At 34.1% G+C, this 16,775-nt stretch overlaps 1 protein-coding gene across 1 annotated transcript; it reads right to left on the bottom strand.

Annotated features, from left to right (window-relative positions):
- Positions 1-5,126: 5,126 nt before the first annotated feature.
- Positions 5,127-13,463, bottom strand: LOC133698552 (DNA (cytosine-5)-methyltransferase 1-like). Its single transcript, XM_062121516.1, has 12 exons — positions 13,134-13,463; positions 10,241-11,759; positions 8,437-9,931; positions 7,960-8,124; positions 7,547-7,748; positions 7,336-7,447; positions 7,116-7,263; positions 6,828-7,025; positions 6,441-6,719; positions 6,190-6,351; positions 5,880-6,098; positions 5,127-5,581 (listed from the first exon to the last, which is right to left on the bottom strand). The coding sequence occupies exons 1-12, from the start codon at positions 13,204-13,206 to the stop codon at positions 5,444-5,446; spliced, it is 4,710 nt and encodes a 1,569-aa protein (XP_061977500.1). The 5' UTR covers positions 13,207-13,463; the 3' UTR covers positions 5,127-5,443.
- Between the last annotated feature and the right edge of the window lie 3,312 nt (positions 13,464-16,775).

Below are 16,775 nucleotides of genomic sequence, written 5' to 3' on the forward strand. Positions count from 1 at the left end.
TGGCTACGAAACAACGTTGCACACGTTATCCAAAATCCTTGGATATTATTTACACGCTTCTAGCTTTTTATTATTATTATTATTATTATTATTTATGAAATTACGTTATTTCTTTTTAATGATATCTAATAATTATCAAATAATCAAATATAAGAGATCAAAAAACCTTTAAAAGCCCAGGTAAAGCTTTTTAAATTCCATGGGCAATGATATAATTGAAATGTTTTAAAATCAAATGAAAAATTAAAAAGCACTTTCACCAAAGTTTATTATTTTTGTATTGTCAAGTGTAAGAGAGCAATTACATTATGTAATAAAAATGCTTACATTATGTAATAAAAATGCAGAAAGACAATTTAATCTCGTTCTTTCATGTAATGACCAACAGGTCCTGTAAAAAAAATACCTCCACTCCTAAAACAAATCCAACTGATTTTGTCAACTAAGAGCAAAATAGTAGTTTCACTTTTCACTTTGCAACTAAAGGATTTCAAATACCACATTGAAAAAATAAAATATTTTTCTAATATTTATATAGTGAACTTTAAAAGGTGTTAATAACCAACTAAAAAAATATGAAAAAAAAAGGGTATAGGAGAAAAACCATATTTGAAAAAAAAAAAAAACTAAGTCTCGCTCGGGTCATGGGTCGATCAGGTTTGGCCGGATCGTTGCACCAGCTGGTCTTTTAACAAATCTGGACCGGTCCAGCCACCGGGCCGGTTCGGGTTTCATAACTATGGTTTAATGTGTTAGAGAATAATATAAATCATATCCTGGGACCTCACCTAAAAGCTTAAGCTATTGGGTTAGGATGGTTCTCTAACATGGTATCAGAGCCTTGATGACCAAGTGGTCACGAGTTCGAATCTCACCGTCTTATTATTTGATAAAAATTAAGCTCAAGTAATATGGGTTTATGCAAGTTTCAAGTCCAAAGGGCTTTCACTTGAAGGGGTGTGTTAAAGAATAAAATAAATCATATCTTGGGACCTCACCTAAAAGCTTAAGCTATTAGGTTGAGATGGTTTTTTGACATAATGGAGTCTAGTTGATGGCCATATTGTGTCTGTTCACACAAGCAGTTCCTGGAAATATGTCTAAGAAAATAGTAATGTAAAAATATATCTTGCAGTTGAGGCTCCTACTAAAAGGCTTGTCACTTGCAAGGGTTCTTAAAAGTTTCCTTTTGTAACAGGTTAGAGTTTTAAGAGTCTACAAAGCATCTATATGCTACTTTTATTTACGAAGAACCAAATACTTCTTATAAAATAGCTTGGATATTAGATAGATAATTAAAGAGAACTATATCTCACGTTGAAAAGTTAAGAGATTTTGTTTAAGGAAGCAGCACAAGATGATATTAGTGCTAGAATAATGATGAATTTCTGTTTTGGATTAATTGTGTAGTATTTCCAATTCTACTGAATGAATCTCGATTCAAGTTTTTTTTGTCATCATGATTGTTTTAGAGTTTTGAAATTGTTACACTAAGGAAAGGTTTAAATCAAAATATATCTTCTTTTATGCATGAAACATGGTACAACCAAATATTACAAACTAAATGAGGGATTGCTATAAAATAACTTGTATATTAGATAGATAAACCAAGAAAACTTTATCTCACTTTGAAACGATAAGATGTTTTGTTGTACCGTATAATATGAGGGACACCAAATAAATAGATTTGGATGTTAGAAGGAAGATTTAAAGAGAAATCTGATATATATGATGACACTTAGCACTTGAGTATGTAAAATAAATAAGTTTTAATTAATTAATTATATATGACATCTCGTGTCAAGTTATTTAGTTAATTTGACTAAAATATTACCTTTTAAATTATATAGACATATTGATATGAAAATGGTTGTCTTTTTAATCTATACATATGGGTGTGTCTTTAGATGTTTCTATTTGAAAATAGACAGTTAATGATGAGATGAATTCATTATTATATAATAATTCTTGGACTATTATTGATTTGCCTCCAGGTTCTAAGTCAATTGGATATAAATGGGTTTTCAAAAGAAAATATAACAATGATGGATCAATTTAAATTTTTAAAGTAAGGTTAATAGTCAAAGGCTTTAAACAAAAAGAAGAAATATACTATTTTGTTACATTCTTCAATGACTCATATAACATCTATAAGAGTACTTTTGGCTTTACCATCAATCTATAATTTGTATATACACCAAATGGATGTTAAGACAACTTTTCTCAATGGTGAATTGGATAACAAGGTTTATATGGAACAACCAAAGAGTTTTGTTCTACTAGAAAATGAGCATAAAATCTATAAATTGATGAAATCTTTATATGAATTGAAACAAGCACCTAAGTAATGACATGAGAGATTTGATTATGTAATTTTAAAATATAGTTTTAAACATAATAGTGTTGATAAATGTATTTATTCTAAATTTACAAATTATTTTAGTGTGATAGTATGTCTTTATATATATATATATATATATATATATATATATATATATATATATATATGGATGACGTGCTCATTATTAGTACTAACATGAATGATGTTAATGATACGAAGAAATATCTAATCTCAAAGTTCAAAATAAAAGATTTAAAAGAGGTAGATACAATATTAGGTATAAAAAAAAACACAATATGAGGTTTTTCTCTTTGTTAATCTAATTATATTGAGAAAGTCTTTAAAAAATTTAATCATTTGAATATCAAGAAAGCAAATACTTCATAAGATGTTTCCTTTAAGTTAACAGAAAATACTAGTAGATCAATTGTTCCAATTGAATATGCTAAAACAATTAATAGCTTAATGTAAGTCATGCATTGTACTGGACCGTATATTGCTTTCACAATATGCAAGTTATTTATATACACAAGTAATCCTAGTATAGATCATGGAAAGCAATTACAAGAGTATTTGGTTACTTAAAAAGGACTATGAATTTTGGGGTATTTTATAATAATTTTTTAGTTGTACTTTAAGGTTATATTGATTCTAGTTGGATAATTAGTGAAAGTGATAATAAGTCAATCATTGGATGATTATTTATTTTACGAGGTGGTGTTGTTTCTTGAGCTTTAAAGAAACAAACATGTATAATTTATTGTACAATAAAATCCAAGTTTATAGCTTTAGCAGTTGCTCGTAAGGAGACAAAATGATTGAGAAATATTTTATTAGATATTAAGTTGTGTCCATAACCGATGCCATCTATTTCCTTATACTGTAATAGTCAAACAATACATTTAGTAAAATTTACAATGAAAAATGTAGACATATCAGCCTGAGACATGAATATACAAGACAATTAATTTCTGACAGGATAATTACCATTGTATATGTCAGATCTTGCAATAATCTAACATATTTTTTCACTAAAGATCTATCAAGAGATTTAGTTAGAAGTACTTTTGCTAGTATGGACTTAAGACCATTTAATTAAACTTACTAATAACATGAACCCAACTTTTACTAGTACTTTTACTAGTTAGGGGTTTTATAGGTAATAATAAATTATCATTAAGAGTGTATACTAATTTGTATACAAAATTAAGATTTACAAAATTAGTATTCAAATTAAATGAGAGGATGAATGATTAATACTCTTAATGAAATCTCTATGTGAGAAGGAAATTTCACTTATATGAACATAGAAAGTGGTGTCGCTTCAACAAAAGTTTGAAAAACTTTGTAAATTTTCATGAATTTAAGAAGAGGCACAAGGCCATATTAGTGCTAAAATAATGGTAAATATTTATTATTATTATTAATTGGATCGTGTGTGTAGTATTTTCAATTCTATTGAATGAAATCCTTATTTATGTTTTTTTGCCATCATAATTTCTTTAGAGTTTTGAAATGATTACACTAAGGAGAGGTTTAAATCAAAAGATACTTTCTTTTATGCATGAAACATGGTACAACACAATATTACAAGTTAAGTTGGGGATTGTTATAAAATAACTTATATATTAGGTAGATAAATCAAGAGAATTTTATCTCACTTTGAAAATGTAAGATGTTTTGTTATGCCGTATAATATGAGGGACACCAAATCAATAGATTTAAATGTTGGAGAAAAGATTTGAAGAGAAGGCCATTTTACACACACACACACAGACATATATATATATATATATATATATATATATGACACTTAGTACTTGAATATGTAAAATAAATCATTTTTAATTAATTAATTATGCATGACATCTCTTGTTAAGTTATTTAGTTAATTTGATTAAAGGGTTGCCTTTTTAATTTATAAATATATTGGTGTGAAAGGTTGTTATTTTTTTTATAAATTTCAGTTTGATACTATCAAAAATCAATTAGAAAACATTTTTTTTTATCTCTCTATATTTCTTTTCAAACATTTTTTTTACATTGGTTGGAAACAAAACAGAAATTCTTAAAAAGTTTATAGAAATTATTCTCTATAAGTTTCAAGATTTTGTTCTATCCTAAAAATATATTACTTTAGCTATGCATTAAATAAAGCGGGAGCGAATAATACCTTAAAGCAAGTGATCCTCATGCCTCAAAACTTGTTTTTTTATACCTACTAACTTCACAACATCACGTGTGAAGTTGAGTTCTGGGGTTTGAATCTTGCAGTAGAAGGTTTCTGTTTCTGTTCATCGAGGAAGAAACAGGGATTAAAGTATCAGTGTGCCAGCAACATAAAGAGCAGAATAAATTAGAACAAGTTTGAATTCATTCCATCACCATATATAGTTTGTCCAGCAAAAGAGCTTCAAGTCAACTCTTGTACAAAAAAAAAAAAAGCAAGGGAAAATGCATAGCAAGATGAGAAAACAGAAAAGCAAAACTTGCCCAGGCCATTCATAACGATTAGTAATCAACAGCTCCACTCAATCCCCTTCATTGAGCTCCACTTGTGATGATAGTTACTCGAGGATTGTTAACATTTCTTATCTTCGTGCATGCAAGCAGAGAACTTGCTGAACAGAGTCGTGCTGTGCCTCCAAATGAAGTAGTTGTGCAAGCAAATTAGGCTTGATCTCGTAAAATAAATTATTTAACAAAATATGTTTGTAAAATTTATTAATTAAAATAATTTTTTTATTTAATCAAATAATAATAAATTGCTTTTAAACTCATTAACTCAATCAAATCACATCAAATAAATATATTACATGATTTAGACAAAAATTAATTTTTTTTTTACATTCACCCGCAGCATGTGTCGACTCAACCAGGCTGTGTGTGTGTGTGTGTGTGTGTGTGTGTTGTAGCTAAACAACAGCTAGAATCAACGAGCACAATCTAATTACAACTTATTATGGTGAACACACACCATGGTTGCAACTTGCAGCTGCTTCATGCCCGAGAGTGACACAAGAACACGATACATAAATTGCAGATTACAAAGACCCAAGTGTTTTCCCCATCTCATGAAACTCTTACTTTCTAACAATCCAACTATTTCCGCCTCTTACTATCCAGTGCTTCCTTAAGTTTCCTTCCCAGTGCATATGATAGAGGAGGAGGGACAGCATTTCCGATTTGCCGATGCTTGTGATGAATGTTACCAGAAAACTGGTAGCTATCTGGGAATCCCTGAGGGTCAAAGAAACAACAAAAAATGAAGAACTCAGTATCCATCCACCTTCGGTGTCTACTTGGAGTTGTTCACTCCGCAAGAAGATTACTAAGGACCGAAGGGTCATGGTAAAAGAAACAAATAAAACAACAAAGCCATGCAGGAGCGGGGGTGTATGGGTTATATTACGTAAGATCATCAAGAAATAAGCAAGGCTTGCTGTCTATTTTCTATACTGCTTTCAGAATCACTTTATGTTGTGAAGTCATTAGAAACTTGAACAATGGTCAGTCAGACTGGAGAAACTGAACTTACTTGAGATCGTGCACATTCGCGAACAGTAAGGATCCTGTCCTGTTCAGGGTGAAAGCACATCCCCACCTTACCCATTGGCTGAGGATCTGTTATTGATGTTGGGAAGTTCCCTTCCCAATCCAACCTTCCAAACAGCCCCTTCCACTGATTGTGTCGTTTAGCTGTGTTTGGCAAGCACCATGGTATCAAATCAACCATTTGTCCAGTAGACAATTTGACCTGCAAATCATTGCATTGTAGCAAATCATTTGTCTATACTTCCACCATGCATTAGCCTCACATTGAAAGTCTCAATAAGATGTGCCTGTACCTTTTCATCTGGAAGATCACGCCAGTCAGCACCTGGCCGCTTTGGGATCTTCTTGCATCTGATAAGATTCAGCTCATTCATTTCTTTTGATATATGGTCAGTCAAGACAACCATGTCGCCTCGAATCTTCTTTTGAAACCAAGAGACAGGATCATTTCCGTACTGCAAAACAAAAGGGTTAGTGATCATGCCTGTGACCATGTTACTTACCAGTAACAAGTTTCAGATGAAAATTTTAGCATCTTATATACCTCCAAATTAGTCTTCGAAGCACCATTCCCTACATCAGGGAGATCACCAATTGTATCTCTGACTGTTATTGCACGGAAAGGGGCTCCATAAGCAGTACTTCTAACAGCAGAATATTGTGATTTCTCAGACAATGTGATTTTTAACTCTGGGGCAGCAAAAACATGCATTGGCTCTGGCCATTCTGGGAGTATCTCTTCGGGGGAGGCTGCCCATATAAAGGCCCGTTTGCGTGACTGAGATACTCCATATGCTCCAGCTTCCAAAATACCAAACCTCACCTAATCACAATAATACACATGTAGACACGGTTATATACAATTAGCTTTCTGCTCACAAAAATTAAAGTACACAACCATGGTTAGTTCCAATGGCATCGCAATATCTACCTGATAACCCATCTGAAGAAGAGAAGCGATAGTTAAACGGAAAGTCTGTCCTTTATTGAAAGATACGAAGTTCCTCACATTCTCTAAGAGGAAATACTTTGGGCGGAAATAATCAGCGAAGGATAAGAATGCTAAGATCATCTCACATTGAACTTTACTCCAAGTGCTCTGATTAAACCTATTCATTCCAGAGAAGCCCTGCAAAGATACGTTACTTTTTTTAGCGTGGTCCATAAATTTCAGAGATATTAGATGCCTAGGGTTAGTGCAAAGAAAGGCCATAAATACCTGGCATGGAGGCCCTCCATTGATGAAATCCACCTGCCCTGGCAATGGTAAACCATCAATCACCTTTGCATCAAGTGATGAAGCCAATTCACCAGCCTCAGAAGTAGAAATACAGTCATCTGCATCTCCACATTTCTCCATGACAGCCCTTCATTACAATCCATGATAAGCCACTAGAAAATGAGAGAAAAAAGGTTTAAATCACCATACAACAACTTACCTCAGGATCACATTACAATTATTAATAAACATCAATGACCCTGCATGGTTGAGTTTAAATGCTTCCCCAGCAGGCTCTTCATATTCAATAGCCCACTTGGTTGATGAGACACCTGCAATGGTGAAAATAGCCAATTATCAATTTATCTAACAAAAGGCCTAAATCTCAATTATTACTCCAAGTGAAGCATATAGAAAGAGATGAGCGCTACCAGCTTGCTGCAATCCTTCAGACAATCCACCACAACCGGCAAATATATCCAACGTGGCCAAACGGTTCTCTGGAGTTGCTTCCCTTTGTTTGTCAGCTTCTATATCATTTTCTCCTTCTTTAGACTTTCCCTTTCTCTTTCTACTTGCAACATCACCATCTCTACTCACTGCAGAAAACTTCGATTTGACTTGAGCTGGTAGCTGTCCACGATAAAACTGGAAGATTACTTATATAGCTCACGGGAGCAAAGTCTAATAGTGAACCTCATTAATTGTCCAGAGAAACAACAGGAAGAGCTCAGGTGCATGGTGCATCTGATGACTTTTGAAATTTACTAGATTGACAATTTTCCATAAACTGATGGACTCGGTCAGTATGTAACATTATGGGATTGAACAAAAGACAAATCACCTGCTTGAGGGACCCTTTAGAAGGATCATACATGTGCTCGCAGAAGAAGATATTATCAAAGATTGCGGGAGCACTGCATGTTGGAATGTCATTTTTCTTTCTGACTTCACATTTCCCTTCAATTGTCTCGACTGATAAAAGATGTGTTTCTTCACTGTAATATATCTGAGATTAAGCAATTAAATTAGTAGTTAGAAAGAAGCAGCAAAGTCTATACTCCAGAACCTTTGTATGGACTGAAGCAAGAACTGGAAACATAAAATTGCAAGATTGATAATTATTTCTGCCAATAATTAAGCAAAAACCAAAATATTTCTGGTGTCAGAGCAGTTTCTAGAGTTCCTTGAGCACAGATTTGTCAGATAAATTTGTATGAGACTATAAATGCCAAAATGATATGCTCAAAGTGTGATTACAGAATCCACAAAACTGATAAAACATAATTATACAGCAAAAGTTCTTGAAAGAAGCTTTTACCTCCCTAATATCAGAACAATATGCCTTCTCGGGTGAAATATCATCTGGTCTGAAAAATCTTTGAACTTTGACCTGGGTGGATCTTGTTTCGGCTTGTTTTGGTTCCTTTAGAACAACCTCCAACAACTGGCACACAACATAAGGCTTCAACCCAACATTCCTTCCACCCTTAAAAGTTTCATTCTCCCCCCTTTCTGAAGCAAATTGATGAGGGCTTACGTAGACAAAATCATGGACAGAGTACTCAGTTCCCTTGTATGAAAATCCTGTCTGAGAAGAATTTACTCTGAAAATATCCTTGTCTTCTTCAGCTATTTTTAAGTTACAAGAGTGGCAGACACCAGACCCAAGACCCATAGTATCAAGCGGGAGAGTAAAGAAAGCACCCCTTTCCGGCCAGTACAAGCTTTTACAGTAATATTCTACTTGCAATCCTTTCTTTTTCCTCTCTTCTGCCTTTTCCCTATCAATTCTATCAGCATTGATGTTATCTTTCCTGTGATCATGTCCCCAAGGTCTTTTTCGAACTTCCAGAATAATTGCTTGCTTAACATCCTGTAACTTATAATTCATGCACTCGGTTGTTAAGAAAACCTCTCTATCATTGGCAGTGTTACCAAGAACTGTCTCAGATCCTCGCTTCATCATTCTCCCATGAAACATTCTGCTTCCATTCCGTGTTTCAAACATGTACTCCACAAAATAGATGGCAGGAAGTTCATCCGATTCATCAACCTCCACTAAAACAGCATCCCCCACCACAATGACCTCTCCACAAACAATGGCTCGCTTGTAAATGGCTTCTCCAGAAGATGTTTTGCTTACAGGATTCCCATCCCATCTTACTTCTTTTTGTGAAGTATGTGATTTAGTGCGTTCAGACACTGAACGAGGTTTTAGTGTTTTCTCTACCACCTCCTCTTTATCATCATCTTCATTTTCATACTGCTCCTCAGCTTCATCCTCTTCTTTCACTTCACAATCAGCTCCCTCTTCCAAATCCTCTGGAGAATAGTTCGAATAGTACTCCCCCCAAATTCTGTTGATCAGCCTTGTGGTTGTTGCCTGCATGAGCTTCCTCTTGGATCCCACAGTATCCATTGCTGCTCGAGGATTCAAATTGGATTGAAACTTTTGCACAATGGCTTTTTTGTTCACTACCCATTTAGTATGGTGCCTCTCCTCCATTTTACGAGTCAAACCGACCACAAAAGCACATTTCTTGATCTTCTGATCTGGAAACTCGGCAAAAAGTTGCAGTATTATCTGTCCATGAACAACTACGTACCTCTCAATAGCTGCTGGATCAGATGAAATATAAGCATGATGATCCTTCTTGAACTCGGACACTTTCCGGATTACATCTGCGAAAGAAAGCCGTGATACTCGACTTTGCTCCTTCAACAATGTAATGATGCTTCTTGCAAGCTTCACCGTTTTTAGGACTGGCTTGTACCAGGAACCATATTGTTTTGATGGCTTCCCAAGTCTATACCTGAAGATATTGAGAAAGAAAAAACACTCATAAAGATCGGGAGAAAATAACATTATTAACTTGCAACACCAGAAATCTTCGTTAGATAAAATCCAAAATAACTTCCCAAGGGAAACATAAACTTGCAGTTAAATAGCTTCAGCATATTACAAATGAGAAGACATATTTGATTGGCAACAATTGTAGGACTTTAGTTAAAATGATCAGCAGCAATGTCAAGAGACAGCTATAGTTTTAGAAATATGTGTTTTTGAGTGTCTGTTGGTGTTATGTGTTCGATTAATAACAATATGGGAATATGTACAATACCAGGCCATGTCTGTGCGTATTGATATAAAAATCATTGATGATCCAAACTCAATCATCCACTCCTTTATCGCACTCAAAAATATTGGCAAACCCATGTCATCCTGAGCCTCCGAACCCCTAGAAGAAGACTGATCAGGATCATCATCAAGACAGAACCCGCTTCCATCATCTTCAGTCATGCGTCCTGATCCAAAGATGGTGACATCAATATCTTCACAAGGTTTCATTGGAAGAAGCTCCAAAGAAATCAACCTTGAGTCTGAGTTATAAAGTGACCAGTTATGAAGCATTTTTCTTGGGAGATCATCAGGGTGTTCAATTACATCATCACTTGCAACAACTACATACTCATCGGTTTCTTCATCAGAGTGTTTGTAAAACACAGGGAGAGGGTAATCATTTGCAATCTCATCTTCATTAATTTTGATGTAGATTGTGTTCGATGCAGAAGCTGAACCCCGACTTTTCTTTTGCCTCGTATTAGAGTGCCAATACTCTTCTTCCTGTAATAATCTTGCTAACTTTGCATCTTCATCTTCCTCAGCTATGGTGCTGGACTGGTTAGACTGATTCACAATGGCACCATCCACAGACTTTGGATCAATCACCAAGTTGCCACCAGGATTTGCTGCTTTTGCTAGCAGAACACTTCCATGATTGCGACTTTCATCTCTCAAGGCAACAAGAGCAGGCAAGTCTGAAAAAATTTTATCGTTCTTTTTGGAGGTCTGGTCTAAACCAGTTATTTGTTGATAAATAAATTCACCCTGAGAAACGAGGAAATTCTTTACGGAAGCAGCACCAGAGAAACACTTATTTCCGCTCATTGCTCGCACAACGCCAGCAAGCAACTCATCAAGGGTGAATTCAGGGTTTCCTCCAGAAAATCTTGAGAGTTTTTTGTAAACTTCTATGCAAGCAAGTGCCTTCTGAAAGAAACGATCAAAGAACTTCTTGTAGCCACCGGAAGGCTTGATGCAATCATAATCTGCTACTTCAGTAGTCAGCCAAATGACTGGGGATCCATCTTCGTAACCAGAGATATTCCATGCTTCTATCCTCCCAAAGCCTTCACACCTAACAGGCACTTCTTTTTCCTTGTCAAGGCTCTCCTCAAGAGGCATTATAACACCAGAGATAAACATATCATCAACTTCAATCATCTCCAAGGGTTGAGGGTTACCATTTGCATCATGCACAACAAAATCAATCAATCTCCTGTTGGGGCGACCCTCTTCTTGACCTTGAGTCAAACGAAGAGCTAAAATCTCTTCGTTGACAACTTGTTCTTTCTTTGATTCAACAACAGAAGACTTCTCTTCATGCAAACGTAGAGATTTCTCCTTGAAGTCTTTGCATGCAGCAGCTCTCCTAGGCCTTGTCAACGACCCACCAGCAGGATCTTCCTTGTTAGTATCAGAGAAGTTTCTCTTCTTTCCTTTTGCGTTTTTTTCCGGCACTTCCTTCTTTGCATTGGAAACTGAAGATTTTTGTTTTCCTTTCTTGTTCTTCCTCATTCCTACAGCAAAGTTCAAAAGTTCAGTGATGAAGCAAAAAAAGGTTAAGAATTTGACTCTTAAGGTCAGTCATGAAGCAAAAGGCATTAGACTTTGAGTGCCACAGAAAAGTCATCTTCTGGTGCAATTGGAAGTATGGTAGGGTTGGAAGGCATCAAATTGATCGCATTTCAGGGTACCAAATCGATGCTGTTCACATTTCCGAACCGGACTTCAAAATGCACTTGAGCATTTTTTCCAAACGAGTAAAACTTTGATGACAATAGGCAAAATAATAGGGTAACAGACCCGCCATATCAAGATGGCTAATAATTGAATCTCTTCGCATTTCCAATCCTACTTAACTGAAATATCAAACGTGCCCTGGAATTTGTATGACAACAGTGGCAATTAAAAGAGTTTTTTTAAAAAAAAATTGTCCAAGTATTTTTGTGAAGGTTACAATCATGTATATATATCTTCAAGGGAATACAGTGTAAGAAACAGCATAACCTTTTTGAATTATTTTATCTTTTTTTTTAGATTAACTATTAAGAACAGTATAATCGTGAGTTATAGATTGCGCTATTGGAAACCATGCAATTTATGAATTATAGATTCTGCAAGAGCAATCCACAAGCTTTTCTGTTTCTCCAAATATGCTAATTTACCAAATATTTTTTATCATGTTAGTTAAAAAAAAAACAAATAAAAGGGTTTAAAAAAACCCAGCAAATCAAGAAGGCTAATAATTAATGCTTTCAGCATTTTCAGAACATACTTGAACAAATTATCAAACGATGCCTTTAAATACAATGGCGGCAAGTAACAGGGTTACAAAGCCACCAGATGGAGAAAGCTAATATATAATGCATTTCGCATTTCCAATCATAGTTGACCGCAGTTCGGAAAATGCCCTGAAACTTTTATTACACCGGCGCAAATAACAGGGTTACGCAACCATCAAATCAAGAAGGCTAATAATGCTCCCACGAACGGCAAACTACATGCATGAGGTACACTTGGCAAATGCGAACAGTACTCATTACAGTCAAGAGTATGCACTGCAACTTTTTATACACGAAGGAAGGAAATCTATATTCTCGTATTTCAAGATGTCCCAAATGATGAACAGGTTTTGTTTTCTAGCAGAAACTTTACAACTCCCTGTCTATGCACCACATGTTTTTATACTTTGTACAGTTTTTACTTGGATATTGGGTTTGAGTTTTTGGTGAAAGAAAATCGGATGCTTTGCCTTTGACTGCATGTGTAGATGAATATCAATACACCTTGATCAAATTTTAAATAATAAAAAAAAAAGAGTGAAAAACAAACGAACCAACCATAATACAATCATCAAACGGACAACAAGTGGATTGAGATTGGATGAATACCTGATGATGCGGAAAAAGTAGAATTATCAACTGGGTCATTTGTTGTTATATCCAATATAGATGAAGATCCCATCTTTCTTTCTCTCCTTCCCTAATCAACAAACAACTGCTTCTGCTTTGTGGTGGCCTGAGTTGGATTAGGTTGGGTAGGGTGAATGACAGGAACCAGATGAAAAGGTAAAAGGTAATGGTGGATTTCAAGGGAAAACAATGAGCGGGAAACGAAGCGAAAACGAAAAGATGTGTGTTTTGGTTTGTGGCATTGGCGCCTATTGCCTCCAAAACCAAAACCAAAAAGTGTCACTCACTAATCTCTTCCCTCCATGACTCTGCTTGTCTTTTACTCGTAGTTCTCTTTTTTAAGCGGGTTGACCCGAGATCTGGATAACCTAAGCTCTTAATTGAGTTTGAAGTAGGTTAAAAAAATAAAACTATAATTGATCTAATAAATTTTATTTGACTGGATAGGTTAACATGTGATATAATAAAAACTAGTATAAATTCATATTTTTTTCAACATTTTTACACCAAATATAAAAATTTATTTGTCTTAGCAGGTTGATCCGAGATCCGAATGATCTAGGATCTTGATTTGGTCTGAAGTAGGTAAAAAAATAGATTTGCAATTGGTCCGATAAATTTCACTTGACCTGCTAGGTCAACTCATGACACAACAAAAATCGGCATAAATCTATTTTTTTTTCCAACATCTTTGCAACAAACATAAAAATTTATTCTTTGATTTAATCTATATTTTTATATATTATAAGAAGCTATAAAGCAAGTGGCTTTTTTACTATAACTATTTTACCATTTATCATTTCACATTTCATTGTGAATTTTAATAATGAGATTTTTAAAATATTTTAATTTAGTCCTCAAATTTATTTATTTTACATAATTGAGCTCTTTTGATCCTAGATTGGAGCCCAATAGTGTATTTTTTAGGAGGTGAGGATTGAATTTAAAAAACAGGGTTTAGGTGAAAAACACAAGTAACATGGGTGCCGACACTATAATTTGTCTGAAAAGTTCATTTTAGTCCTTATTTTTTTAAGCTATTATGTAATTGGTCCTTGTAATTTTAAAATATTACATTTTTGTACCATACTTTATTTCCCTCTCTTTTAGTTCTTTTTCAATAGAGAGGAGGGAGGGAGTCGCTACATTCCGGTTTAGAGAGAAAAAATTATTATTGACAACAATCTTGGTCACTAAAACAACCGATTTTTGCATCAAATTGTTTCATATAATGAGAGAGGTTAAGATTAAGTGTTTTCTTACCTTGAAAGCACTTAAAAAAATATATTTGAGCTATAAAAGATTTTTGGTTTTGGGTTGATTATAGATTTTGAAGCCTTTTTTTTTTGCATTTTTTAAGGTCAAAGATTGGTTAAACAATGTTCCAAGGTGTTTCTTGGTGTTTTGGGTTAAAAACAGATTAAAGATAATTTTTTGGGTTGAAAAAACAAAAGCCCCATTTTTCCAACCGTTTTTTGAGACAATTATAAATAACGCGTTGTCTATTTGTTTTGGTGAAAAATGGGGTAGATGATGCGTCATTGCCCCCATTAACTTCAAAAAATAAAATAAATACCTGCACACGTGGGCCTAAACTTGTAGGCCCGCATGCAAACCCTTTTGGCAAGGCTTGCTTGGCTCACAATGCCTGGCCTCATTCTTTATATATATATAATTTTGTTTATTTAGAAGAGTAATACTTTTTATATGTATTTTTTAAAATAGTTTTTGCATTTATGTTCTGATTAGCGCTCCTTATTTGTGATTTTTTTTGCTTATTTAGCTTTTTTGAAATAGCAATTATTTTTTTTATTATATTGAGTGTGTTTAATTTTTTATGAGGTTGGTGTATTTCATCTATATTTTTTTATATAAAAATTAAACTTATTTTTCAAAATAAAAACATTTATTTTTATAGTATTTTTAATGTGCAGCCTTGTGTAGAATTTTTTTTCCTTTCATGTGACAAGTTGATTTTCATAAATAAATTCATTAAACATAACCGAATAAAATGATTTATATTGTGATATTAAATATTTTGACTTATATCCATCTCTTAATTTTTCCAACTTATCTTTTGGTTATCGTTAACAATTATTATTTTTTTACATAACTTATCATCAATATTTTTTATTAGATACTTACATGAGCCTTTTTATCTATACTTTGAATGTTTTTTTTAGAAAATAGCCTATATATCCATGATATTTTTTTAAAAAAAAAATTTACAACTCCCAAAGTTAAATAGGTCTAATAGCTAGTATACTTATATAGCATGTCCACGAACACAAACATCCCCATGTGGAGCAAAACTTACATTTTCTTAGCAAACCAAAAATTTAAATTGATGAATAGCAAAGAAATAGGCGTTGCCTCGCGCGAATGAAAGGGGCATTCAAAAGTTTTTCTCCTACTCGACTTAATTTTATATGCACTGGCCTACCATAATTTCTTTATTGATTATTAACGCATAGGGATGTTCAAAAAAACCGAACAACCGATTAAACTGAAAAAACCAAGAAAAAATTAACCGAAAAAACCAAACTGATAGAAAAAACCGAATAAACCAATTAAAAAATAAAAAAAACACCAGGTCCGGTTCGGTCCCGGTTTAAAAAAGCTTAAACCGATTGAATCGGACCAAACCGAACCGGTTAAAAAAAAAAGATATAAAAAGAACCATTCCTAACCCTAAATCACTTTTTCCTCCTTTCTAGCCGCCAACCCCCCCTCCACCTCTAGCCTTCCTCCTTTCTCCTTTCCCTTTCCAGAACCCTAAATCATTTTTTCCATTTCCAGTCGCCACCCCCCCTCAAGCCTTCCCTTCCCTTTCCCCCCTCCTAGCCTTCCCCTTCCAGTTTCACAATCCAGATGTGAGGGAACCATTATTCAAGAAATCCTACCTTTGATAGTTATATAATATAACTTATACTAGTTCCATCCTTGTGTCGAGCGGAGGCAAGCTTTGAGATTATCTACATACCTCAAAAGAAAATGCTTTGCTAAAGCTAATATGACATTCACAGTTGGTGAAAGAGCCAAAGATCAGAGAAATTTTATGGTCAATCAGCTCTCTTCGGGACCTCCCTTCCCTTTCCCAGCCCCTATGTGGAATACCTTGATTGTTGGTTGCTTTTTCTGGTTGCTTTTCTTGAATTTCTAAGTGTTGTTGTGATTAATAGTTTAGATTGATATTTAATGTCAATTTTTTCTTCGATTTAGCTCAGTGATGAAGATTAGTCCGATTTTTCTGGTTTTTATGCTTAAAAACTGACCTAAATTGAACAAAACCGGTTCGGTTTGAATCACTTCTCGGTTCGAATCACTTCTCGGTTCGATTTGGGTTATATGAATAAGGAATAATATTTTCCGGTTTGGTTGAATTTTTAGGTTGAAACCGGACCGAACCGGACCGTGAACACCTTTACTGACACATACCAAAGTTTACTATAAACATTAGAATAAACTTTTATTTTTTCAACAAGGGATTAGAATTTCATTATTATATATATTTCATGTTAAAAAAAATTGTATTTTTTCAACATGGAATAATTTTTTTTGATTTAATGACTTCAACTTAAAAGGAGAAGATATAATCTTTCTAATATATTATAAAAAAAT

The sequence above is a fragment of the Populus nigra genome, chromosome 7 (genome assembly GCF_951802175.1).
Source record: "Populus nigra chromosome 7, ddPopNigr1.1, whole genome shotgun sequence".
In the NCBI taxonomy this organism is placed as follows: Eukaryota; Viridiplantae; Streptophyta; class Magnoliopsida; order Malpighiales; family Salicaceae; genus Populus; species Populus nigra.

What these genes read in the sequence shown, in the direction of transcription:
- LOC133698552 (XM_062121516.1), bottom strand. Translation starts at nt 13,206, where the DNA reads ATGGGATCTTCATCTATATTGGATATAACAACAAATGACCCAGTTGAT. An exon ending in TACTTTTTCCGCATCATCAG is followed by an intron (nt 11,760 to 13,133) that starts GTATTCATCCAA and finishes ACTTTGCTGTAG; the next exon opens with GAATGAGGAAGAACAAGAAA. An exon ending in GCGAATGTGCACGATCTCAA is followed by an intron (nt 5,582 to 5,879) that starts GTAAGTTCAGTT and finishes TTTGACCCTCAG; the next exon opens with GGATTCCCAGATAGCTACCA.